Genomic DNA, 25,310 nt, shown 5'->3' with positions numbered 1-25,310 from the left:
TCCAGTTTTTTTTTGGAAATAAATTAATAAATGTTTAAAAGAAGCGATGCCAAAATATTTTTTTTAATTAATTGTTTAAACTTTTGAGATTACCATACTGATTTTTTTCTTAAATAAAAACGGTTTTTTATTTATTGTTTTACAAAGATATGTTTATGCATTTTATAAATGTACAAAAATATTCATTGAAAATTCAAAACTTTTTTAATTGTAATAAATGTAAAAGATCAGTTCGCTAATATTTTTATACCTTGAATTCGTGGAAGTTGACCCAAGAATTTCTTAGAAAGCTAAATATTGTTTTGACTTTTAGATCTTAAAAAAATAATCCCAACTTCACCCATTATCCAGGTAACTTGGCTCCCACTGATGAGACCTCGCAGGAAAATTAAAATTCCTGCCCACCAAAACTTGTTAATTACAAAAAAAAAATATATTTTTTTATTTTTTATAATTCAGCAGTATAAAATGAATTAATTTTTGCACAACAAAAATCAATTTTTTGGCAAATAAATTTATAGGTGTGCAATGGCTACAAAAATGCTATTCAAAAAAAAATTAATATTAATTAAATGTTTATACTTACGAGATAAACATAGTAACTTTTTTTTAATGGAAACCTACCACAATTTTTTTTAGACAACGTGTTTGTTACAAGAATTGTTGCTGTGCATAATTTTTTTTTAAACCTCACACAAAATGTTTGATTTACAAAAATTAAAGAATTTTTTTTGAGTAAGCTACCAGTTTGTTTTGGAAATAGAGTAATAAATGTTTTAAGGTTGTAAAAGAGCGATGCCAAAATATTTTTTATTTTAATTAATTGTTTAAACTTTTGAAATTACCATACTAATATTTTTTTCTTAAATAAAAACGATTTTTTATTTATTGTTTTACAAAGATATGGTTATGCATTTTATAAATGTACAAAAATGTTTATTGAAAATGTTACAATTTATGTTAAAAAAATTATAAACTTTATCTATTGTCAAAACTTTTTCCATCGGCCGTATAAATAAAAAATATTTTGGCAGCGCTCCTTTACAACTTTAAACATTTATTAATTTAAAAAACTGGTAGTTTACTCAAAAAACAATCTTTAATTCTTGTAAGTCAAAAATTTTTTTAACAAAAAAGTGTGAGGTTTACAAACAAAATTTTTGCACAGCAACAATTCTTGTAACAAGCTCGTTGTCTAAAAAAAAATTTTTCGTTAAAAAAAATGTTACTTTGTTTATCTCGTAAATATAATCAAGTAATTAATAATCAATTTTTTTTTGAATAGCATTTTTATATCCATTGCACACCTCTAAAATTTTTGCCAAAAAAATTAATAGTTTCGCCAGAATAAAACCGTTCCAGACTTTTGGACCAGCCTGTACTTTAACATCCTTGTTGCGTCATATGAAGTAACAGTATTATTTCATGAATGGAGATGCTGATGAGCTAAATATCTTTATTTTTAAAAATGATCTCCTCAACTATGTGGAAATTAGCTTATGATGTAAAGTTATCTTTAACTCAACTGCTTAAAAGCTCAGGTGTTAATTGACCAACCCACTAGTAAATTTGACTTGTTGCTTCCACGATAATTAATCAGCGTGTTTGCTACTTAGCGAATATCTGATCTAATTTGTCACTTTAATGAGATTCCTGCATTGACTTTGAATAAATACTGTCATGTTTTTCTTCATATATCGTTTAAACGTATCAGATTACATTTTTCCATCCCACTTTTGGGAAACATGCAACAGGTGGCGGTTTATTATGATATGGAATGGCACACGTAAAGTGGAAATGTAAATTACGGCAATTTCCTCGACCCGAACTTAGGTCGGGGATCCTTAAAACGTTCAACTCCCGACTAAAATGCTACTCGATCCTTTCAATTTGAAAGACAAGCTGTCGGAAACTCGAAGATTTCAAACGGAAAAATTATGCAGAGATGTAAGGGGGCTTCGTAACTGAAATGCTCCTAAATGGATTTGTTTTGGTTTCGAGGTGGTGAATTGATTTATTTGTAGATTGGTGTTTAAATAAATAATATCACATGGGATTTCACTATTTTCATAATAAACTACACCAATTAATTTTTAAAAGAAATTCCAGAGTACCACAGTAATAAAAACAATTTTCGCATTATTCATACAATTTTTTTGTTAACCGATAACGGTTTTTAAATAAATAAATTTAACCGCAAAAAACATGATTAATTTAACTAGAAGATTTTACTCAAAAATAAAAATAAAAGATTTATTTTTCATTTTCTATGTATCATCATATACGTATTTATCTGGATTTTATACTTTTTTATTGCTTTTATTACTATATTTCTAACTAACTAAGAAAAATAATTCGAGCGTATAAAAACAAATAAAAATTACAGATTATTTTCTTAAATATTGTTTTAAACTTCTTTAATATTCGTATTTATTTGTTTATAGCGATAATCGGTTATAACGAGCAAATACGTTGGCCCCTTGATTTCTCTTTATAGAGGGGTTCTACTGTATTAAACATATGTCCAGTGCACTTAAACATTAATTACATAACTTTTTCCGAGTTCTAATAATAGACTGAAACTTTATTTAGATAAATTATCGTTTTTTCTCAGCGTATGGGATTTATTTTACAATTTTTCGTTCCTTTCAAGGCCAAAAGTTCTTCAAACTTCAATGTATATTATTTATTTTTACTCTTTAAGAGTATTTCGTCTTTGATGATAATTGAACAAAAACAAATATTCAGCTTTTGAAGTCAACAATCACATTAATGGATGAGTGCTTTCAAATGAAATTTTTTTAGTTCACTTAAATCTAGAGACGGAGGAAAATCATTCCTGAGGTGAAGTTAATCAGGTTTAACGAAATCTAAATCCGATTTCAACGTCTAGTAATTATTGTTCGTAATGAGAGTTGCATTTTTCTTTTAATGAACAATCACAATATACGTCGCTAAGCTAACTTAAGGAATCTAGTAATGATGTTAATACAGGGTGTTTCACAACTTTTCGAAAACTTTTAACAAAAAAAAAGAAAAAAATTAAAACTATACCTAAGGTACAGGGTGATTCAAAAGTGCCGGATTACACGCGAAATAGATGATAGTTGTCGCGGTTTGAGTTTTTTTTTAGTTTGGTACCCATTATTATTTTTACTTTATCAATTTTACTGTTTAATAAGGTATGATTCTAATTTTTATCCCCATGCGTTTTATCTTCAACTGTATAATCTTGCGACCGATTTTTGGTCTTTGCGGTGAGACCGATTTTTACCAAATGTTTCGTACCTTCCTACAAATCAAACCACCTTTTTTGGTGTCTTCAAGCTACAATTTGTCCAGAAATGTAAAAATCTAGGTAGTTCAAACTTCAGCCTATTATAGGATAAGGAAAGTAGAAATTGTTTAAGCCTTTTTATACTCTTTAAACGTTAAGTTTTTGGCCGTTCACACCAAGTTCAACAATAAATTAAAGTCGACAACATAGGAACTTAGCTAATATGCAAAGAGATAATACGGAAATAATGAGATTTTTTCTCAAAAAGAGGTTTGAAAAAAATCTCAGTTCATTTTTATGTTTATCTGAAAGTCTTTTGTCACCATCCGAGAGTTGGTGCGACACTTTTGAATCACCCTGTACATGGCATATTATACAAAATTATTGATTCTCTTTAAAATTTCATAGAAAAGAAGAGTTATTTTAGTTTTCAATCATTCATTAATGTATTAACAATAATCTAGCATAATAAAGGCCATCGTAATTTTACTTTGTTGTTATATGAACGAAATCATTCAAAAATGATTTTGTTATTTGAAAAACAATTAATAAATGAAATTATAAATAAATCACTGCTACCATTGATTTCCTGCACGTAATAATATTAAATTTCAAAATATTGTAATACTCACAATGGCAATGTCATATTTAAAAAAAAAATCAAAAATGAAAACTAACTATAACTGTCCATAATAAAATATTTAGGGGAAAGTAGCTTTCAAACAACAGACTTGTAATACGAGTATGTTGTTTCAATCACTATTGAAATTTTATTTTTGTTTGTGGTTTCTGGTTTCTGGTCATAAAGAACAATGGTTTGTTTAATTACCTATATGTTTAAATTGTCATCGAAACACACTGAAGCTTAACTAATACTTGAAATATATTAATTTGTCAAATGTTGATGAGCTTAGAACGTCATGTTCTATTGAATCAATTACATTTTATTTAAGCATGAGGCATTTATAGTTATGTAATTGTGTAAAATTTGGGAAAATTGAATAAAGCTGGAAAATCGTTGCAAACTCCTATAAATATTTGAAACTTGAAATTGTGCTTTGTTTGTGTTCAAAACAGAAAGACAAAATAGCCACTTTATAATTCAGATGACAATGTTTACGAGAAGTAAAATGGGGAATAATAATTTTAATCAATTAGTTGCGGTTAGAATTTAGAAATATTAATTTTCATCTTCTTCATTTACATAATCAATTCGTGTTTATGGACACTTTGTGACATAATCGTTAATAATAGTTTGAAAATAATTATTAGTCATGCAGAATTCGGAATGAGGTTAAATGCGTTCCTGTCAACTAAAATTAAATTTTATGGGAACATATGTTCGTTGTTAGGAAGCGATCGTTTTCCAGTTATTAATTCTGGAAATTTTATGGATGCTCCCGTATTTACAAAGACATTATTTAAATTGTTCATCTTGACTAAATGCTCTTGAATTTTACCGCACATCATTCGAAAATCTCAAACTGACTTCATGTTATCCAGAAGTACCTATAGTAAGATGACTACAAAAGGCAAACAGCTATATCGCGTTACTAGATGCAATATCACGGCAAATTCTGCTGGAGTAGGGCTTTGTGATATCCTACACCGCCCCATGTGAAGAGGCGGAATATTCGACAATAGCAGTCCCCAATCCTGCAAGAACCCTCTGAAAATTGATTTCGATTTGGTTTAGAATATCACAAAATTTACCCACAGACAAGATATTTGATTTTTAATGTTAGTGACAATGTCGCTGGAAGGAAATTGCATTACTTATATTCTTTCGCCTAAAAAAAGTTTTATTTATCAATACCTTATGCTTGTAGATATGCTGATTTTTTTTATGTTTGAGTCACCGCCTCAGTTTCAAATCGTTTTAAATTCAACCAGTTTACTAAATGCTTGGAAAAAAATGAAAAATGTTGAGGTTAAGGTGTGAAAAACAGACGACTAAATTTTTCACGAGAAATATGAGAAAAAAAAATTCAAAATTTAAAATCTGTGCTTCGTTTCACGTTTTTCAAAATGTTGCGAATACGGTTAAAGGTACAAGAAAAATGTAAGAAAGAAAGTTGTAGAGAATACAATTTTTTAAAATTTGTGAATTTCTCACTTCTTTCCATTCCATAACATTCTTTTTAGCACCACCTGGGACGTCATAAAGTTTGTTGGTCAAGATATTCCATGCATTTTTAGTTTTTTGTAATTTATTTGGATTGAACTTCGCAGATAATAAGAACTTATTTCTTCAAGAAAAGACACTTTTTGAACGTTTTTTTACGGAGCCTTGTCGAAATAAAATGACAAATAATTTAAAGGTCACTAATGAACTTTTTCAACTCGCTGGGATACTCTGTATATTTGGATTATTGCAATACCGCTGAGAAAATTTTACTTTGAAAAAAATATACAGGAAGTTTTTTGTTTGTTTTTACTACGCCCGTTCAGAAATTGTTTAAAAGGTAAAAAAAATTATAATATTTTAGCCATTTTAGTTTTGAGAAAAATAGTTTCAAATAATATCCATACGTACGTTGCTACACCTAATCAGATGATGTGAATTATGGCCAAAAGCAAATCTGATAAATTTTAAAATATCGACTTTATATTTTATTTATTAAGTTCATTAAAAACCAATGGGTCACTGCCATATACGAAAACACTCCAGGGCTTGTAAAAAATGATGTTTGCCCATTTTTCTACAAAACAAATCTATCTATGTAAAAGATTATAGGTAATTTCAGAAGATTATTTCGAACTAGTTCCGTGGACTCGTTTTTTATATATTTGGTCATTTAATTTTTATTAGCTCGTTCTAATATAACAATAATTATACAATTTGTCCTTAATATAAATATCGTATGTTAAATCTTAAAAAAATATTTCGACTACTTCAAAAAATTTCAAAAAAGAAATTGAGTTGCACCCACACGAAATTATGTAATAAAAAAGATAATTGTGTTTACACAAAATTTAAACTTACCATAAATAAGAATCGTTTAAATGCAAATAATTAACTAAGACAAGCAAAAATCACATAAATTTTAAAATTCATTATTACAAAACCAGCAATGTATGTGAATACATATTTATTGTTTGGAATGTTGAATTTTTAACTAGTGTGTTTTCTCATTTAGACAAATAATGATTAGTGATTACATTTCATTACATTTAAAATAGATTTATTTTATTTGCATGTTTGATTGTTACCAAAACCTTCCTTTAAAACTAAAATACTATTTTCAAAACGCTATCTTCAGAAATTCCATTGTGGTTTTGAAAGACCATTAATCACACACATGGCCATAATTCACTCATCCAATAGTGACCTATTGGTAAAGACCAATCTACCATAAAAATAGTCCCAGATTACGGAGAACTGCATACTAAAATGCTCGATTTTTTAGACCCAAAAAAGTAGTACGGCGGAGTAAAAATGAGAGGGCTAGAGCGTTTTACCGTCTCAGTTTCAAATTGTTTTAAATTAATTTAAATTCAACCAATGCACTAATTGCTTGGAAAAAAATGCAAAAATGTTGAGCTTCACATTCTTAATAAGCTGTGACAACCGAACGACTAAATTTTTCACGAGAAATATGAGAAAAAAAATATTTAAAATCTAAAATCTGTGCTCCGTTTCATGTTTTTCAAAATGCTGCGAATGCGGTTAAAGATACAAGAAAAATGTAAGAAAGAAAGTTGTAGAGAATAAAATTTTCTAGTAAAAGGTCCGAAACCATACCTCTGTCTTTAATGGTTTAGGCCTCAAAGATGTTCAAAGCCGCTCAAGCGACGGATTCGTTTCACTTTTACTGTTGATTCAGTGCCAGAGGAACACTTTAAAGCAATTTAAGCCTAAACCGTTGAAAATAGAAATATGGTGTCGCGGACTTTTTTGTAGCAAATTTTATTCTCTACAATTTTGTTTGTTACAATTTTTTTGTATCTTTAACCATATTCGCAGCGTTCTCAAAAATAAAAGGCGGAACGCGAATTGATAATTGTTTATAATTTATTTTTAATATTGTTTCGATATTTTTGAGAACGCTGCGAATACGGTTGAAGATACACAAAAAGTGTAAGAAACAAAGTTGTAGAGAATTAAATTTCTTACAAAAAAGTCCCAAAGACTATATCTCTATCTTCAACCGTTTAGGTTTAAATTAATTTTCTGTCTCTTGACCACCGGTGACACTTGAGCGTCTTTGAACGTTTTTAGGACCTAAACCATTGAAGATAGAGGTATCATCTCGGAGACTTTTTTCTTGGAAATTCTATTCTCTACAACTTTCTTCTTTATATTTTTCTTGTATCTTTAACCGTATTCGCAGTATTTTCAAAAATATGAGACGGGGCACAAATTGCTAAATGCTTGAAATTTTTCTAAATATAGTTTTCAATAAAATTTTTGCATTGTCATCTGTCTATATTTTTTTATTTGCGTTGTGCTTAAAAAATTCTATCTATAAAAATTTCGAAGTTAAGATTTTACATGGTCGAAATTTTTGGCAGACAGAATTTTTAAAACATTTTTTTAATGTTCCTGGTGTCTCAATTAATTACAAAACACCCTGTAGAGTGTTAATAAAAGAATGTTTTTCGCAAAACTTAATGTGGACTGAAAGAGTAAAATTTAGTTTCTAAAAGTTGGAAATGGTGATTTTTAGCGGTGTTTTGAGCGATTTCTCTTTTTTTAGTTTGAGTATAAAAGTTTGGGTGTTAAAAAGCAATTTTTTTTAAATTCCGTTTCCTTAAAATAAAAAATACAACAAATTTGGTTGAAAATCGATTTCCGTTTGGTTTAGAATTTCAAGACTAGGCCTATAGAAAGGATCTTTTTAAATTTAGACCTGATTGTGCATCGGAATTGTGAGAAATCAAATCGAATTAATAAAGCACCTAAAGTTATTAACTATAATAAATTCCAATTACTGTAGCAAATCGCTGCTTTTCACGCCAAACATTCCGCCAAGAAAGCACGTATTGTGAATTCAATTCATCAAGAATAATAAATAGAAGCGACCTTCCGGAGTATAAGTCGGTGCTAGGTACAACTTGAATTAGTGGCGGCACAAAACATTCGAACTTTAATAATAGCAACTTGTTTATTGCAGAGGCCCAATGCAGACACGATGAGTTCCTCTGTCGTCGTTCCAACCAATGCATCCCATTGCAACAACGCTGCGATGGCTACAGAAACTGTCCCAATGATGAAGACGAAATCGACTGCACCGGTATGACTTTTACGTTGGTAGCACTGTGCATGCCTTGGGCTTTAAAAGCTTAAAATAAGTGTGCTTTTGAAATTTATAGCATGATTTACAGTAATGAAATTTGTGTTTTGTTCGATTAGTGCATCTTGTTATGTAGGATTTGCTCACTTTTACACAACAGAACAAACTTGTGACAGTTAACATTTTGCATGTTCACACAACACAGACCGATGCGGTGATGACGAATTCACGTGTCAAAATGGAGATTGTGTCCCAATATCAGCAAAGTGTGATTCAAAATACGATTGCAACGATTTGTCCGACGAACGAAATTGTCGTAAGTGTTTATTTACTCGAAAAACTCGTTTTTCTTGTCTTAATTTCGAATAACAATTCCAACCATTGGTTTCGCTCTCTATTGTTTCTGACCTATAATCCAGCCCCCATGTGTTTGTGGACTTTTACCCCCATCTTGATTAATCATTTAAAGGAAGAAATACCATCAAGCTACTTAACTTTATCTCATGTTTATCTTAATATCTCCCAGTTCTAGGATTTTTCCCATTTTGGTGTTGTAAATAACACTTCAATCTGACTAATATTCCTGAACAGTCGTATAATGTGTTTATTTCCAGCGTGCAAACCGACGGATTTCCGATGTGACAATGGTGTTTGTATCCTTCCCCATCTACGATGTAATGGAATTCATAACTGTCAGGACAAATCTGATGAAATTGGATGTCCTAGTAGCCCTAGTACGCAATTTCTTTTATTTCTTTAAAGTAGTAGCAACTGATAAAGCTCAAATTATTATTAAAGAAGGGTGGCGGTAGTAGAGGTGATGGTTTTGGTTTCGTATGAAATACTGTTTAGTCAAGGATCCCACTTTCTTTTTTGCACTAATATTACCGTTGCGATCAAAATACTCTACCAGAAAATTCAAGGAACAAAAATATTTCGTAAATTTTTTATTGATATTTCAAAAAATGGTCGTATCAAGATTTGAAAAAACCATTTTGAAGCTTAAAATTGTAAAGAAAGTCTCATTCTGATGAAGATTAGACAATATTCAGGAACAATATCTGCAATTGTTTGCAAAACTTTGAACAAATGGTTCGAGAAAATGGTTCAATGGATCGTTTTAAAAATTTACAGGGGGTACATTAAGCTGTAAAAACGCCTAAAAACATTAGTCTCTATTAGTGGATACGAGGTAGATCTACTAATACAACGCGAAAAGTTACTTTTTTCTTTAAATCAATGTTGAGGGTGAAAAACAAAATTTTCGAAAACGTAAAGAGAATATGAAAAAAGCATATTAAAGGTAAATAGACATGCTTTCCGGCCCATGTATTGACTTAACTAAAAAAAATCAATCCTCTAATCCAAAACCAAAATTTAGAATTTTTTTCTCGCGCTGTTAAAAAATTTGCCAAAAGATCTCAAAACTAGAAACTTAAAGCTTCAAAATATTTTTTTTTTCGATGAGATACCTCCTTTCAAATATCACCAAAAAATGTACGAAATATTTTAGTTCCTTTAATTTTTTGGAGTAGTATATAAACAATGGTTTTGTCTTTGACGACGTTTTTTGAAGCTGTAAATTTAATAGATCTGTACCTCAGAGCGAGCCCAAAGTCCAAAATGCTTAATATTCAGAAATAATTGAAAACAAAAATTTCTAATTAGAATCTAATGTCACAATTTTACATAACATTTCAGAATGGTTATGATGTTCTGGTACATTTTTTTGTAAGTGGATCTAGTAGATTAACAAAGAGATATTTGATTTTGTTTTATTTATAATTAATAAAAGGCACTACAAGGTCTTAATACTTTAGTGCCCTAATATTTATTTTTTTTTTAAATATGCAAAAAAGCTAAAATAACTTAAGTCCAAAGTGGAAATTATTGTTCCATAATGAGATTTTTTTAACAATATATTTATTAACTGGGAAAGTTAATTGTCTTCCAGAAAATCTTTAGCATTTTAAATAAAGAAAATTTCTGTGATATTTCTCTATCGTATTTTGCTTTACTGTCGGGTTTTTGTTCATTTCTAAGTTCAAGGAGTAGGTAATTATGGCAAATTTAAAGGTTTTCTTGGTTTTCTCCTTAAATTGAAATTTAAAATTTTCCGAAAATCCGAAAAAATTCATATAATTTATAAATAAATTAGCTTTTATATCCACATTTTTTTTTTGAAACACAAGAAATAAAGCTACCAAAGTCCAAAAAGTCTTCTAATTTGTCTTCTGTATGTATTTGTACATTATCTGGGGTTTTGTTTAGGGAATTTTTTTTCCTCTTTGATCAGCTATGATTATTCCGGTTGTGAAACATTTTTTTGAGAGCTTCACGTAAAAATTCAGTACTAATCAACAATGTATAAGAAAAACTTTTTTTCCAAAAATCCGTAAAAATTTGTTGGTACTGCTCTACACTAGTTCAAAATTTTTTTTTTTTTTGTTGATTTTTGAAAGGCTGTAACTCATCGAAAAATGGTCGTATCTAGATTTTTTTAAAACCATTTTGAAGCTCTAAGTTTTTAGTTTTGAGATCTTTTGGCAAATATTTTTTCTGTGCTACGATTATCACGCAATCCTAAATAATAACGCAAGAAAAAAATTCTAAATTTTGTTAAGATTTACTGAATACGCGGTAGATTTACTAAAGCAACGCAAAAAGTTACTTTTTTTCTTTTCTTTAAACCAATGTTAAAGATAAAACAAATTATTTTCCAAAAAATAAAGAAAAGATGAAGTAAGCATATTAAAGGTAAACAAACATCCAAACAATCCAAAACCATAGAAATTATTTTTTTTTCCTTGTGCTATTACTTAGAATTGCGTAATAACCGTAGCACAGAAAAAATATTTGCCAAAAGATCTCAAAACTAGAAACTTAAAAATGTTTTTTTTAAATCTAGATACGACCATTTTTAAAAAATCACCAAAAAAATTGGGAAAATTTTTTGTTCCTTTAATTTTTTGGAGTAGTATATTATTAACGATTTGCATTATTTTATTCCGATTCAAATTACTACATGGTGATTTTATGTTTTTTGCTTCCACAATATATTCTTTTTTACTTAGATGCAATTCACCTCTCTTTGGACTTAATACTTTGTCGCTCTAACATTACCCTGGACTTAAACATTTCAACATCTGTTATTTTGTTAATTAATGCCCATTGCAAGATTTTAATCATTTTTTGAAATGTATTACATATTCACTTTTAACTCTTATTTATTTTTTGAAAAAAAATGGACTTTGGCTGTTGTCGCTCTCAGGTTCAGAAATGTTATCTAGACCAAATAAAACTTTTAATTTTAGAACAATTTTTGATTACAAGAGCGTGAGATGCTGTCTCAAAAGCGACTGAAAATGCAAATGAAAGAGACTTGGATCTTTAACTACTAATGAGTCTGTATTTCATTCGAAGTTTAAAGCTTGAACGTTGCATGAGACTCATATTAGGGCCTTGGCTTTGGACTACCCATTACGTAGTTGTCTTTTTCGCTTAGTTTGAGTTCATCACAAAGTCCGGCCAAGACGCAACGTTTTTTTTTTGTGGCAACTCTAATTGATTCAAATTTAGGACCAGGAACTCCTGATTACAACTATTGCACTTCCGATCAATTTAAATGTAGAGAGGGTAATTGCGTTAGTTTGTCGAAACGCTGCGACGGGAAACCCGATTGTCTTCAGGGCGACGATGAGGAATCTTGCGGTTAGTTTTTCAAATTTTAGGGTCATGTGTGGGTAATTATCTGATTTTGAAACCGCACATGATCTTCAAGCCAAAATCACCTCGTGGGCTTTATCATGCTAATGCTTTCTCATGCCACAGCTTTATGCCGTTCTGACCAATTCAAATGCAAAAGTGGCCATTGTATTGATGCGCAGAATCGTTGTGACAATTATAGCAATTGTCCGGATGGTAGTGATGAAATAAATTGCAATGGTAAGGACACAGTTCTCTCCCTGTTTTCACTTTCGTCAATCTCGTTTCTTCTCTGTTCTTGTAGTTGTGGCGTTTTTAGTTAAACTCCTTTTCCTTTTTCGCATCTGGCTTTTGTCTTTCATAGTTGCTCTAGGAGTTTTGTCCTCTTATTATTTTTTATCAATTTGCCTAGTTGTAAGTGTTTTAGATTATAAGCACACCACACAACATTAAACACATTCTAATCACATAATTATGCATGTTTTTGGTAATTGGATGGGGCATGCAGGAAAAACAATGCACTGTTTACCAAACACTTGGACATGCCACGACAAACTTAAGTGCATTAAATATAGTAGATATTGTGATGGAATTCAAGATTGTGAAGATAATAGCGATGAAAGATTTTGTTCGACCCCCTCAAAAATTGTAATAAAAGGTAAAAAATCATTCACACAGGTAAATTCATCTGTGTGACTGATACAATTGGGAACTTGTGTCAAAAATTCTCTATTTGTTTCTCGGATTTTTTCTATTACAATACTACTACGAAAAATTTTACATTTAACACCTCAAATGTGTTTTAACTTTGTGATGTCAGTTTTACTAATTTTGTTGTACCGGTTTATGGCTGTAGGGTATTGTGTCGTTATTTTGGGACGGTAACGTGGAAAATTTTAACTAATAGCACGATGTCTGTTCTGAAATTTGCAAGAAATTTATTTTCAAGTCGTTCGTTTAGGTTTTCCGCAGAGTATATGTCCCGAAGGTGCATTTGAGTGTGCTGCCGGTTTTTGTATCATGGACTACAAAAGATGTAACGGTATAAAAGACTGCCCTAGTGGCAATGACGAGGACGGTTGCCCAACAACCATAACACCTGTAACACCTGGTATGTGTAACAAAAACTACATAGCACCACAAACGTCTATATCTATTGTCGTATCAACAAGAAACTACTGACTAGGATTTAGGGATATTTGTGAATAGGTTGCCTAGATTGGTTTTTGGTAACAAACAAAAGATATCGAAACCAGTGTCAAAATTTAGGTTGAGCAGTGTTGTGAAATGTTAGTCTGGTGATTTGGTGAAAACTTTTGTAAAAATTCTAATATCTGGTGATTTTTTGGAATTGAAAAAAACTGTTTTTCGAACATTTTCCACGTTTTCAATCAGAAACATTATTCGAACTAGAAAAATTTACAAGATTGTATTAAACAGGATCGAAAATGACAATTTATTTTTATACTTTTTCAGCTAGAAACACAATTATTTCGCAAAATTTCGTTAAAAACAATCCAAAAATACAGCAAATGCGACCAAAAACGGCGTTATTTTTGCCCTTTTCAACTGTTTAAGCACGTTTTTGAGATGAAAACAAAGAAAATTCAAATGTTTCTTTGAAGCAGGCAAAAACTTACAAAATTAAATCGAAATTGATATTATTTTGCTTGTTTTGCTTCGTTTTTGAACCAGAGGCTCATTTATTTTGCAAAATCTTGTCCAAACACTCTTAAAAATCACAAAAACAATTGATGTTAAGTTTATTTTGTTTGTTTCATTTGATTTAACTGTTTTTTGAGCAAAATCAACACAAGTTTTTCAGAGAATTTCAGAACGTTTTTCAGCTAGAATCGCAATTACTTCGTAAAATTGTTTAAAAACAAGCCAAAAAAACACAGAATTAGGCCGAAAATGATATATTTTTTTCCTTTTGGAACGTTCAAGCAGTTTTTTAAGTTGAAAACTGTTTTTTCGTGAGAGTTTGCGTGTCAAAAATCACTGAATTGTTATAAAAAATTATATTATATTTTTACCTAACTCTTATACTGTAACATGATTATTTCGTTAAATTTTCTCGAAAAAAAATATTGAAAACCACCAAATTGCTTAAAAATAGTTCTATTTGTTTTTTACTAGATATTACAGAGTCGAAAATGGCAACTTATTTTTGTCTTTTTCGAATGCTTTTTCAGCTAGAAACACAATTATTTTTCAAAATTTTATTAAAAACAACGCACAAAATAGCCCAAAAACATCGTGTTTTTTTTGGCTTTTTTCGAGTATTTAGAGAGATAAAAACACAAAACGTTCGATATATTGCATTGAAACAGCCTAAAAAATTACAAAATTAAATCGAAATTAATATTATTTTTAGCTTGTTTCGCTAGACTTACTTCGTTTCTGAACTAGAGGTTTATTTATTTTGTCCAAACACTCTTAAAAATCACAAAAACAGTTGAAACGCAATTATTTTGTAAAATTGTTTAAAAACAAGCAAAAAAAACACAGAATTAGGCCAAAAATGATGTTTTTTTCCTTGTTGAAAGTTGAAGCAGATTTTTAAGTTGAAAACTTAGAGAGTTTGCGCAAAAACAACGCACAAATTTGACAAAATAGCTCAAAAACGGCGTTTTTTTGCCTTTTTTGAGTATTTAGGGATGTTTTTGAGAGATAAAAACACAAAAAGTTCGATATATTGCATTGAAACTGGCTAAAAAATTACAAAATTTAATCGAAATTGATATCAATTTTTAGCTTGTTTCGCCCGACACAAAAGTTGGCCGAAAATGCTTTAAGCACGTTTTTGTACTAAAATCTCAGGTTTTTCGCTAGATTTCGCTAAAAAAAAATAAAATTACTGCACTTCCCGAGCATTGAACACATGTTTCACCTAGAAACGCAATTATTTCGCAAAATTTTGTTCAAAAACAGCCCAAAAATCACAGAATTAGGCCGAAAAGCATGCCATTTTTCCTTTTTTTCAAGAGTTTAAGCAGATTTTTAAGCTGAAAACTGCCAAATTTTCAACTTTTTTTGATCTGGCAACACTGAGGTTAAGACACCTGTCAGCTTGTATAGATAATTCAATTGATAGTCAACAACAACCTAGGCATTCAAAATTACTTTTGAAAATTCTAGTTACAAACAACATGATAAATTCTAGGTGGTAATTTTTTGAAAATTGCAGAATTCCTTTTGATATAGACGATTGTGCTACCAAATCCACCGCTTCTTGCATCGTGCAGTGCACACTAATCTTATTTCTGTAATTGTTTTTAATTTTTAACACATTTTTGTCCATGCTTCTTTGCTTTCGATGTGGCAGAGCCATCATGTGCTTCAAGCGAGTTTCGTTGCAACGACGGCCGTTGTATCGATATTAGCTACCGCTGCGACGATATACCAGACTGTCGAGATAAATCTGACGAAATAAATTGTTATTCCATTGGTGGTGGGTATTTTTTTGTTACAAAACCTAAGATTTTTGTCTTAAATAGGGAATTTGACTCTAAAGACTTTTACTCTATTACCACACAACCCAACAAGTCTACTAACACACACATTTGACCCTTTAGTAACATTTTAACCGTAATATTCGTTTAGCTTGTCCCGAAGACGAAATTCTATGCAACGATGGTTCCTGCGTGAAAGGGCAAAAGTGCGATCGTTCTTTCGACTGTCCCGATGGTTCTGACGAAACCGGATGCAGTTTTTGTTCTCCTGATCAGTTCCCTTGTCAAGGTGGGGGCTGTATCGCTGAACATTTACGTTGTGACGGTACAATACATTGCTCTGACGGGTCCGATGAGCAAAACTGCGGTATGTCGGCTTGATTTTAGCTCTTCATCCAAGCTGTTCGCTACCATTACCCTTCTTTCTCAATGTTTTGTGAACCTTTTCTTGTTCTTCTTCTGGTTCTTAGACTGTTTTAATTTTTTCGTGTGATTCTATTAACCTTTTACGTAGAATGTAGAAGGCAAAAATGTGTCTTAGATTCAGCCCTGTTTTACTATTTTTTGGTTTGCGTTTAGTTCACACATGTCCACCAGACCAATTTCGGTGTGGTAACGGAGTATGCTTAGATATTCGACGTGTTTGCGATAGACATCCTGATTGTCCTGATGGTTCCGACGAGCAGAATTGTACTGGATCTTTGCCAGGCCCTGATGATAAGAGTATGTCTCGAAAAAGGACTTTTTGTAGATTTTAGAGACATATCTTACCTTACTTTTAATTATACTAAAACTTATATTTAGTGTTTTTATCCTAACCTTTAACTTACTTCACAATAAACACTGGAAGTCCAATGGAGAGGTTCTGATTTAAATTACACTACCCAACAATTTTTTTTTTTTGTGATTGATCTATTGACACGTGTATTAGGGTACATGAACATCCCTAATTACGAATTTGATAAGAAAAATTCTCCATCGCGTACAGATTTTAAGTTAGAGGAAAATAGTTTTCTCAAATTTTACCGTAAAAATTGTTCATTTCAAATAGAAATTAATTAAATAGACGACGAAAATTAATTTATTCATTAAACAAGAACAATGTTGAAAGATGTTAAGATTCTAACATAATCTGTTGTAGATGAGTTTTTTGCAAAAGCTGACTTCCTTTTGTAGGGTGTTTTAACTTACCTTATCAGGAACCAGATCCCATCTCCCTTGCTACCTCTTTTCCATCGTCAATATATCCTGGTGGAACCTTTCCCCTTGCTCGTCACTAACGGCACCCAAATTTGGGGGAAAAAATTTAATGAGAATGGAGAAAATGAATTTTAAGTGTTTCGTTTTTCGGCGATTTTGTCGAACATACTTACGTATAATATCTTAAAATGCCTAATTTTAAAATTTGGCGTGCTATGGAATTTTCTTTATCATTTTTGAGTTTAACACATAGAATTGAACAAAAAATAACTGTTTTATTCTCAGTCATAAAATGCTTATTGGCTAGTGTTATCCTTAAATGATCATCTGAAATAGTGTTGAATAAGTGAGAAATTAAAAAATCATTATAATTACGAGAACGGAAGATTAGAACACGAGCGCAGTTAAATTATTATTATTTTTTTATATTAGATATTTTTGGGTTTGTGTTATTATTTATGTAAAAATTTTACACGGAACATCTCACCGAACTTCCTTCGTGTCCTAGATTATTCAGTTAACACATTAACAATCTTATTGGGTACCCAATTAGATTAAACACCAACATTATTTTAAATGTAAAATATCTTGATGACGTAATTTTCAATTTGATTGGATACCTAACATTGTAATCAAACACATTGATCTCAAATATTTTTAACATAAAAGGGGACGGTTTACAATTTTAATGTAAAAAGAAAATTTCTAATATACAGGCTGTCTCAGCGAATTGAAAAAATCTTCTGACCTTTAAATGGTATAATTTAAAAAAAAATTGTATAAGACATTGATAGATACTAATCTAGTCCATCGCTTTTAAAATTATTTTCAACTATACAGCGTGTCTCAAAAATAAGTTACCATATGTATCTTGACATTTTTGGATGTAGGCAATTAAAATTAAAAAAAATGTTTTTACGCTTATCTTTTATTAGTCGATTTCGCTTAGTTTTAGAAATAAGACGTTTTTTTGACGAAAACATGCACTTTTTAAAAATTTATTACACAAAAACTAAGACAGCTAGAACAAATTTTTCCTTAGTTATGCAAAGAAGAAAGTACAGAATTTAAAGCTGTAACAATTTTTTACTGTTTTGCATTTGTAAAGATTAATAAATTAAGAAGTTTGTTAAAAGTTAAATAACTTAGAAAATTTAAACGGAACACCTTATTTTTTATTTTTGCTAATCACTTATCCGTTGATTTATCCAGAGATTGTAAAAGTTGTTATAAATACTGAAATTCGAATTATTTTATTATAAAAATAAAGAATAATGGATTCAGTTTAACACAAATGTGATTATTAAGTCATATTTCTTCCATCTCTTGTGCAACTGTGCACTTTTTGGCTACTGAAACAATAGTATTTTTTTTAATGTTTTTCGTTAAATATCTTTTTAGTTATTGATTATAAACACCTAAAAGTAAATAATTTTAGAAAGACAATTTAATAACCTTTCAAATGCAAAAACAATAAATAGGGTGTTCCATTTAAATTTTTTAAGTTATTGAACTTTTAACAAACGTCTTCATTTTTTTATCTTTGCAAATGCAACACACTAAAAAAATGTTACAAACTTATAGCTTGTACCTCTTTCTTTGCGGTAGCAAAAAAAATATTTCTAGATGTCTTAGTTTTTGTGTAATAAATTTTTAAAAAGTGCATGTTTTTGTCAAAAAAAACGTCCTATTTTCAAAACTAAGCAAAAGCGACCAATAAAAGTTAGCTTAAAAAAATTGTAATAAAAATCTACATCCAAAAACGCTAAGAAACATATGGTGTTTCATTTAAAAAAAACACAAGTTTGTACTGTAACTTATTTTTGAGACACGCTTTATATTTGAAAATAATTTTTGGCGATGGACTAGATTATTATATTATAATGCCCTATATAATTTTTTTAATTATGCACCTGTTAGTAGTCACTAATGGACTTTTTCAACTCGCTGGGACACCCTGTATGGTTGGTTATCGGTCAGTGAACGTCAATTTTGTTTGTACTTACCAAATCTAGTTGTAGCTATAAATTATACTTTACCTAATAACATATTAGTAAMTTAGATAATTTATTTATGTTATGTTAAATGTGTTTTTTTTACTGTAGGATGTCTACCTGATCAGTTTGATTGTGGAGACTCGTCTTGCATTAACAAAGAATTTTATTGTGACGGATACAAAGACTGTAAAAATGGAAGGGATGAAGAAGGATGCAGTTCCGGTGAGTAGACTTTTTCACAATATTTTTAAGGGGATTCTTCCACATGACTAATTGACCACAACTTGCAGTTTTTTCCCACAATAGACATATATTTTTACGAAAAAAATATATATGATACAACTCATTACGATCAAAAGGTCTTAAACAAAATGAAAATTTTTTAAATTCGGCAAAAAAAATTTGAAATACAGAAAAAAATTGCTCATCTTTGTAATGACATTTGTAATGAGATTTACTTTCGTCGTATCTTTATCCTTCAGTTGTTGAATGTGATGTTTTAATGGTAATTTCATCCCCATCAAATAAATTTTTAATTTAGGTGGTTTTTGGTTTAATTTAAAATCGTTCTATTTGATTTTTTTTGATGTTTTATTGTTGGTTTCATCTCCACCAAAAAAACTGCTATGGTTTAAAGAAACCGCGATGCAAGTGAAACTTTTTTTCAGATCAAAACACACAAATCCCGCGGAGCACTTGCACGAATGAGTAAGAATATAAATGCTACACGGTCAGCTGATCATGCAAAAAAAGCAAATAAGATAGACAGAAATATAAAGGGAAGAATCCCCTTAATTCGTAAATACGAAAAACAACTTTGAATCAACTTTAACTTTTATTCTTCAGGTCATTGTAAAGACGATGAATTCCGCTGCACCGATGGCACATGCATTCCCAATTCTGCATCTTGTGACGGTGCTCGCCACTGCAGGGACGGCAGTGACGAATTTGATTGTCCTCCTCCTCCGAGCATGTGTACAGTTAATGAATTTGAATGCGATAATGGAGACTGCATCCCGAATTACCTGGTCTGTGATGGAATATCGGAGTGTCCTGATGGCTCTGACGAAAGAGAATGTCGTAAGTTTGTTTTTGGTTTACTTGTAATTTTCTCTTTTCCAAACTATTTTTTACCTCAAACGAATCTGTTTTCTGGCCTTTTGGCCAGGGACATGCCACGAGCCTGACTGGTTCCGGTGTTTGGACGGGTTCTGTGTTAACGGCACCCTTCGCTGCGATAACTTCTACGACTGCCAGGACTTTTCAGATGAACAAAATTGCTTTGGTTAGAACTTCATGTTTCTTGCTATTTCTGTTGACGTTTTTAGGTGTATTTGGTGTCAGATTTACTAGGGTTCTGTAGCAGTATTAAACGCAGTTATAGAGTATTCATGTAGGAAATTGTGTTTTTGTAGGTTTCTGGTTTAGAATCATAGATCGGTGTTACATTTTATTCGATTTTGGCCCATTTTAGCAGTTGATCCTTAGAGGCTACGTATTCTCATATTTAGTCTACCAATTTGAAAGCATGATTGTTCCCCAACTTTGATCTTTATGTTTTTTCTTTATTATACGTACTCATATATTTTTTCTTTGTTATTTTGTATAATACTACTGAGGCTTTTTATTAATTTTAAGTTTCCCGTTTTTTTTTTTTTTTCAAACAAAAGTTGGACTTCAAGCAACTCCAGTCGGATGATAGTTTTTGCTTTTATGCACGTTTGTTGGTATTAGGGCAGTTAAAAGTTCATATAATTGACCAAAGTTTAAAATTATCAGTCTACAATAAAAAATTTGTTTTTTGAAAAGAAACCATTGATTTAGTCGATATTAAAGTTTAAAAAAAACATATTTTAGAGAAAATAGTGTATTCACTCTTACATTTATGTTTAATTTGAAAAAAAGTAATTTCAGAAGCGTTATTACTTATCACAATAATTGTGAATTTCTATCTATTAATTTAGACGTAATTTAATGCCTAAGTTTGCGTGTCATGTTTTGCACGATATTTTGTTAGTTTAACATAAACTACTATAATTATGTATGTGGTATTATTTTTTTACCATTTTTGTCAAAATTGAAGTAAGTAAATAAAATAAGAAATTAGTAGCAGTACCAAAGAGAGATCTTTTTTCAAATTTAAAGTTCCATTTTTACAAAACCGTTTGTGCACCATGGTTTTTACTAATTAACATTATTATTATTATTTGATCTTTCTTTCTTAAATTTAATATTCGACCAACAAAAAAATTTCAATTAAGATAAGATACTAGGAACATGGAAAAATGTTTAAATAATTCTATCTATCAAAAAATTTTGATATGTTTTTTTTATAATTATTTAGTAAAGGTACAAAAATTTTGCCAATAAAAGCCACAAGCAACATTAAACAGAGTTACAATTTAGGATACATCTTCCTTGTTTCTTCTTCTAATAGCCTGTAGCAAAAAAACTTGGAAAATTATTTTTCCAACAGAAATAAATAAAGTCAAAGTGCAAAATTTAAACTCGCATTTGGGATACTTTCGAAAAATTTTTGGCAACTTCACCAAACTTTTTGAATAAATACAAGAAAAAGAAGAAAACAAAGAAAAAGCGCCCAAAAGATCAGATAACTAAAACAAAAACGAGATTTTCAATAATATTTAGCAAGGTTTGCAAAATTTTTACGAATCAAAATTTGTACCAAAACAAAAATTAATTTTTTTCCGAGAAAACCAAACAGTGTTATTACTTGAATGAAAAAAATTAATTTTGTGATTTTAAGTTATTTCTACAGAATAAACGAGGTGAAATTTTAAAAAAATGTTGGCAATACTTCTTTCATTTGCTGTTTTTTGATTTTTTTAATTTAATTTCATTTTTTTCAATTTTAGTAATAATAATAATTTCTTAAACAATAATTTTTAATGACGCTGTACCAAAAATAATAATCTTCCATCATATTGCAAAAAAATGGGTAAAATTAGACAATTGAATATAACCCAAAATATGCTATGACATTTAGAAAAATTTTAAAATTCTAAAATATTAAAAGCTATTTAATTTAGTTTTTTAATTTTTGAAATTGAGCTATAAATAAAAATTTTACAGCATCTGTCATTTTTTAAAAATCACCCTGTATTTTTACTTGTTTTAGTTCATATAATAAAAAATTACCTACTATAAAAACAGTGTCAATTTTCTCCAAGATTGTGTTTAAATTTAAAAGTTTTATAATTTGGAAATTATAAAACGTTATACTTAATTTTTTTTTCTAAATCCAGTCTATATGTAAATAAATTCTTTACTTTTTTATACAAGGTGCACAAAAATTATGGAACCAATAAGCGTTTCTTTTAATCATTTGCCTTCAAAAAAAAAACTTAAACTAGAGTGCTATTAAATACCAGGTGAATAAAAAGTATGGAACCAAACGGTTTTCGCTTAAACTATTTATTTTTTGGAAAAACTAATTGATGAATGATAAAGTGCTATAAAATGTGATGTTTTATCAAGGATAAAATTTTTCGAAATTTTCTTTTGTTTTTGAATTCCACAAAAATTTTTTTTTTCAAATGGCAACCCACTATAAAACCATTTTTCTCGTAAAAGTTGTGATCTAAGGATTACAACTATCTACTTTATAGTTATTTTTTTCAAATTTTTTTTTACATAAATTGCAATTTTGACAAAAAAAAATCGCATAATTCAAAAACAAAATAAAATTTCGTACTCAAAATACTATCATATTTTTTATATTACTTTAATTTATATTAATTATTATTTTCTGGAGGCAAATGATTAAAAATAAAACCGCTTGGTTCCATACTTGATATGTATGTGATTGTTGATAATCCTACGTAAATTACTCCCAAGCCACGGGTTGGAACGACGTATTTCCCAACCTCTTAAATACAAAGCCAAAATTTTATTTTTATTGTCAAAATTTTGACTTTTCGTACATTTAGACATGCTCAAAAATAAACCAGAAACGAATTTTTTATTTATTTTGACGTTTTAGGTCACTTTTGAAAATTTTTTGAAAACAGTTTGACCAAACTTTTTGAGCTGGTTTTGATAATAAATACAAGAGAAAAAGAAAACAATAAAAAAGCTCCCAGAATATCACATGACTAAACCAAAAACGAAATTTTTAATAATATTTAGCAAGGTTTGCGAATCAAAATTTGTACAAAAATAAAAAAATTTTTTTCGAGAAAACCACACAATGACCTTACATGGCATATTTCTCTGGGGCGCAAATTCTGGCACATCCTGTATATTCATAATTCAAAAATTTTAGTCCAAAAAATTAACAGAATTGCGGAAAAAACGCAACCAAATCATTGCACTGCTTATTTTTTTGATTTAGTTTCCTTTTGTTTTATTTTGTTTTTGTTCCTTTCTCGTAGAATGCCGTACAGATCAATTCCAGTGTTCGAATGGGACTTGCATAGCCGGTAATTTACGTTGTAACAGAAGGAATGACTGTAGTGACGGTTCTGATGAGTTTAATTGCCCGACTCAACCACCGCCATTTGTAACAGAACAACCACCACCACCGAGACCTCCTCCCCAAATCACCTGTTCGCCAGGCACTCAACCATGTCACAGTGGAGACAGATGCATTCTTCATTCACAATTTTGCGACGGCAGAGTCGATTGCAACGACATGTCCGACGAAACCAACTGTCGTAAGTATCGCAGAGATTTGTGATGTTGTCCTAACAGTAATTCCATGCCAAAACGATCAAAACTCATTGATTTTCGTAAATTTGAGATATGTTATACCGGGTGGGGCCTCCGTTACGCCCAAAAAGAAAATCCCTACTTCTAATTAAATAAAATTGTTGAATTTTTTCACACTTGCCTGGGCATTAGTAAGGTACATTCTCTAATTTTTTGGTAATTTTTCATTCACAAACAAAGCCAAAAAAAAATAAGTAATTTTCTCCCAAAAAATTTAATTCTAATTTTTATACTGACCTACGCAGATTCACTTCCTACACTTGTTTACAAAATCAGATTTTGAATTAAACGCAATTGTCCACCTTAACTTTGAAAATCATTTTTATTTATGACCTGCTACTTGTGCCATCGTAAATTTAGGTGACAATGGGGAACTGCAAATGGGGTAAGATTCCAAGGTTTACAACAAAAAGACCCTTTAAAGCGGTCGGCTACCAGTAAATGATTCTTTTGTTGGCAAATTATACCATTTTGTCATAAATCACGGGTCTGGTTTGTGTTTAAATAAAAAAAAGCGATTATTTGACTAACCAAGTCAAAATTTGAAATTGTGATATCAAATTTTGATGCACTGATAGGTATAGATTCATTTAGTGTAAAAACTTTATAGGTAAATTAACAGAAAGTATTCATAAAACACACAAAACTGTTACGGACTCATTTATTATCCAAAAAAATTAGAAAAATTCTCAAATTATACCCTATCAACAATTAGTTAGGTATATGAAATATCGCCAGTTTTAATTAATTTGAAGTCGCAATATATCAAGTGCGCGTAACCGATGCCCCACCCGGTAGAATGTGTAAAAATAAGTGACACGTATTTTACCGTTTTTTTATTTTTTCTAAAGAAAACACATAATTTATTAACATTTATTTTTCAAAAAATATCAATAATAAAAACAAATTCTTCGGTTGAGTATATATCACATGCTACGTTTTGCTATACAGAGTGTGTCAAAATTCCCGGACCAAGGTGACATGGCATGTAAAGTAAGATACCAGAAACATGAAAAAATGTTAAAAAAAATTCAATCTGTAAAAAAAATACATTTATTTTTTGAAATTTGAAATTTTTTGTGTCTATTTAATGATATTGATTATCTAGTATATGTTTTTTTTATAATTATTTAATAAAGGTACAATTTTGCCAATAAAAGCCAGAAATAACATTAGACAGAGTTACAATTTAGAATACAGCTTCCTTGTTTCCTGTTCTAATAGCCTGTAGCAAAAAAAACATGGAAAATTCAATTCAACAGAAACAAATAGAGTCAAAGTGCAAAATTTAAACTCTTATAACTTCGAATTTTTATAGATAGATTTTTTTTTTCATTTTTTGCATGCTCCTGGTATGTTACCTTACATGCCATGTCACGTTGATCCGGGACTTTTGACACAACCTGTATATCTAATCGACAAGTTAAAAGACTACGATTTTTTAAATAATCGTTTTAGTCGAGCGAAACGCGAAATCTATATATTTTTATTCTAATAACAGAAAATTGAATAAAAAAAAATATAGAGAGTACTCTTCCTGAACCGAGGAATTTGTATTTATTATTGATATTTTTTGAAAAATAAATGTTGTTATTGAAAATCATGTATTTTCTATACAACAGTTTATTAGTGACGGTAATTGGTGATTTTTCTATTTATTTTCCAAAGAAACGCTACTTTCAGGAGATTTTCAACCATTTTTAAAACG

General features: G+C 29.9%; 1 protein-coding gene across 23 annotated transcripts in view; it reads left to right on the top strand.

Moving 5' to 3' along the window:
• Nucleotides 1-25,310, top strand: part of LOC123012509 (basement membrane-specific heparan sulfate proteoglycan core protein) — a 266,314-nt gene that overhangs the window by 173,423 nt on the left and 67,581 nt on the right. For 9 of the 23 annotated variants that reach the window (XM_044410482.1, XM_044410479.1, XM_044410478.1 and 6 more), the window contains 12 exons: nt 8,395-8,514; nt 8,720-8,830; nt 9,129-9,248; nt 12,094-12,225; nt 12,346-12,459; nt 13,181-13,330; nt 15,548-15,673; nt 15,826-16,041; nt 16,254-16,397; nt 18,980-19,093; nt 19,718-19,951; nt 23,266-23,547. In XM_044410482.1, coding sequence (XP_044266417.1) covers nt 8,395-8,514; nt 8,720-8,830; nt 9,129-9,248; nt 12,094-12,225; nt 12,346-12,459; nt 13,181-13,330; nt 15,548-15,673; nt 15,826-16,041; nt 16,254-16,397; nt 18,980-19,093; nt 19,718-19,951; nt 23,266-23,547 — 1,863 coding nt within the window. Of the gene's footprint in view, nt 1-8,394; nt 8,515-8,719; nt 8,831-9,128; nt 9,249-12,093; nt 12,226-12,345; nt 12,460-12,727; nt 12,878-13,180; nt 13,331-15,547; nt 15,674-15,825; nt 16,042-16,253; nt 16,398-18,979; nt 19,094-19,717; nt 19,952-23,265; nt 23,548-25,310 lie in introns of all 23 variants that reach the window. The other 14 variants (XM_044410483.1, XM_044410493.1, XM_044410489.1 and 11 more) reach the window with 12 other exon arrangements.

The sequence above is a fragment of the Tribolium madens genome, unplaced genomic scaffold (assembly GCF_015345945.1).
Source record: "Tribolium madens isolate multiple individuals breed KSU strain unplaced genomic scaffold, Tmad_KSU_1.1 Scaffold_96;HRSCAF=242;Tcas5.2_LG5, whole genome shotgun sequence".
In the NCBI taxonomy this organism is placed as follows: Eukaryota; Metazoa; Arthropoda; class Insecta; order Coleoptera; family Tenebrionidae; genus Tribolium; species Tribolium madens.
The sequence above is the reverse complement of the archived record's forward strand: the minus strand, read 5'-3'. Positions and strand labels throughout refer to the sequence as shown.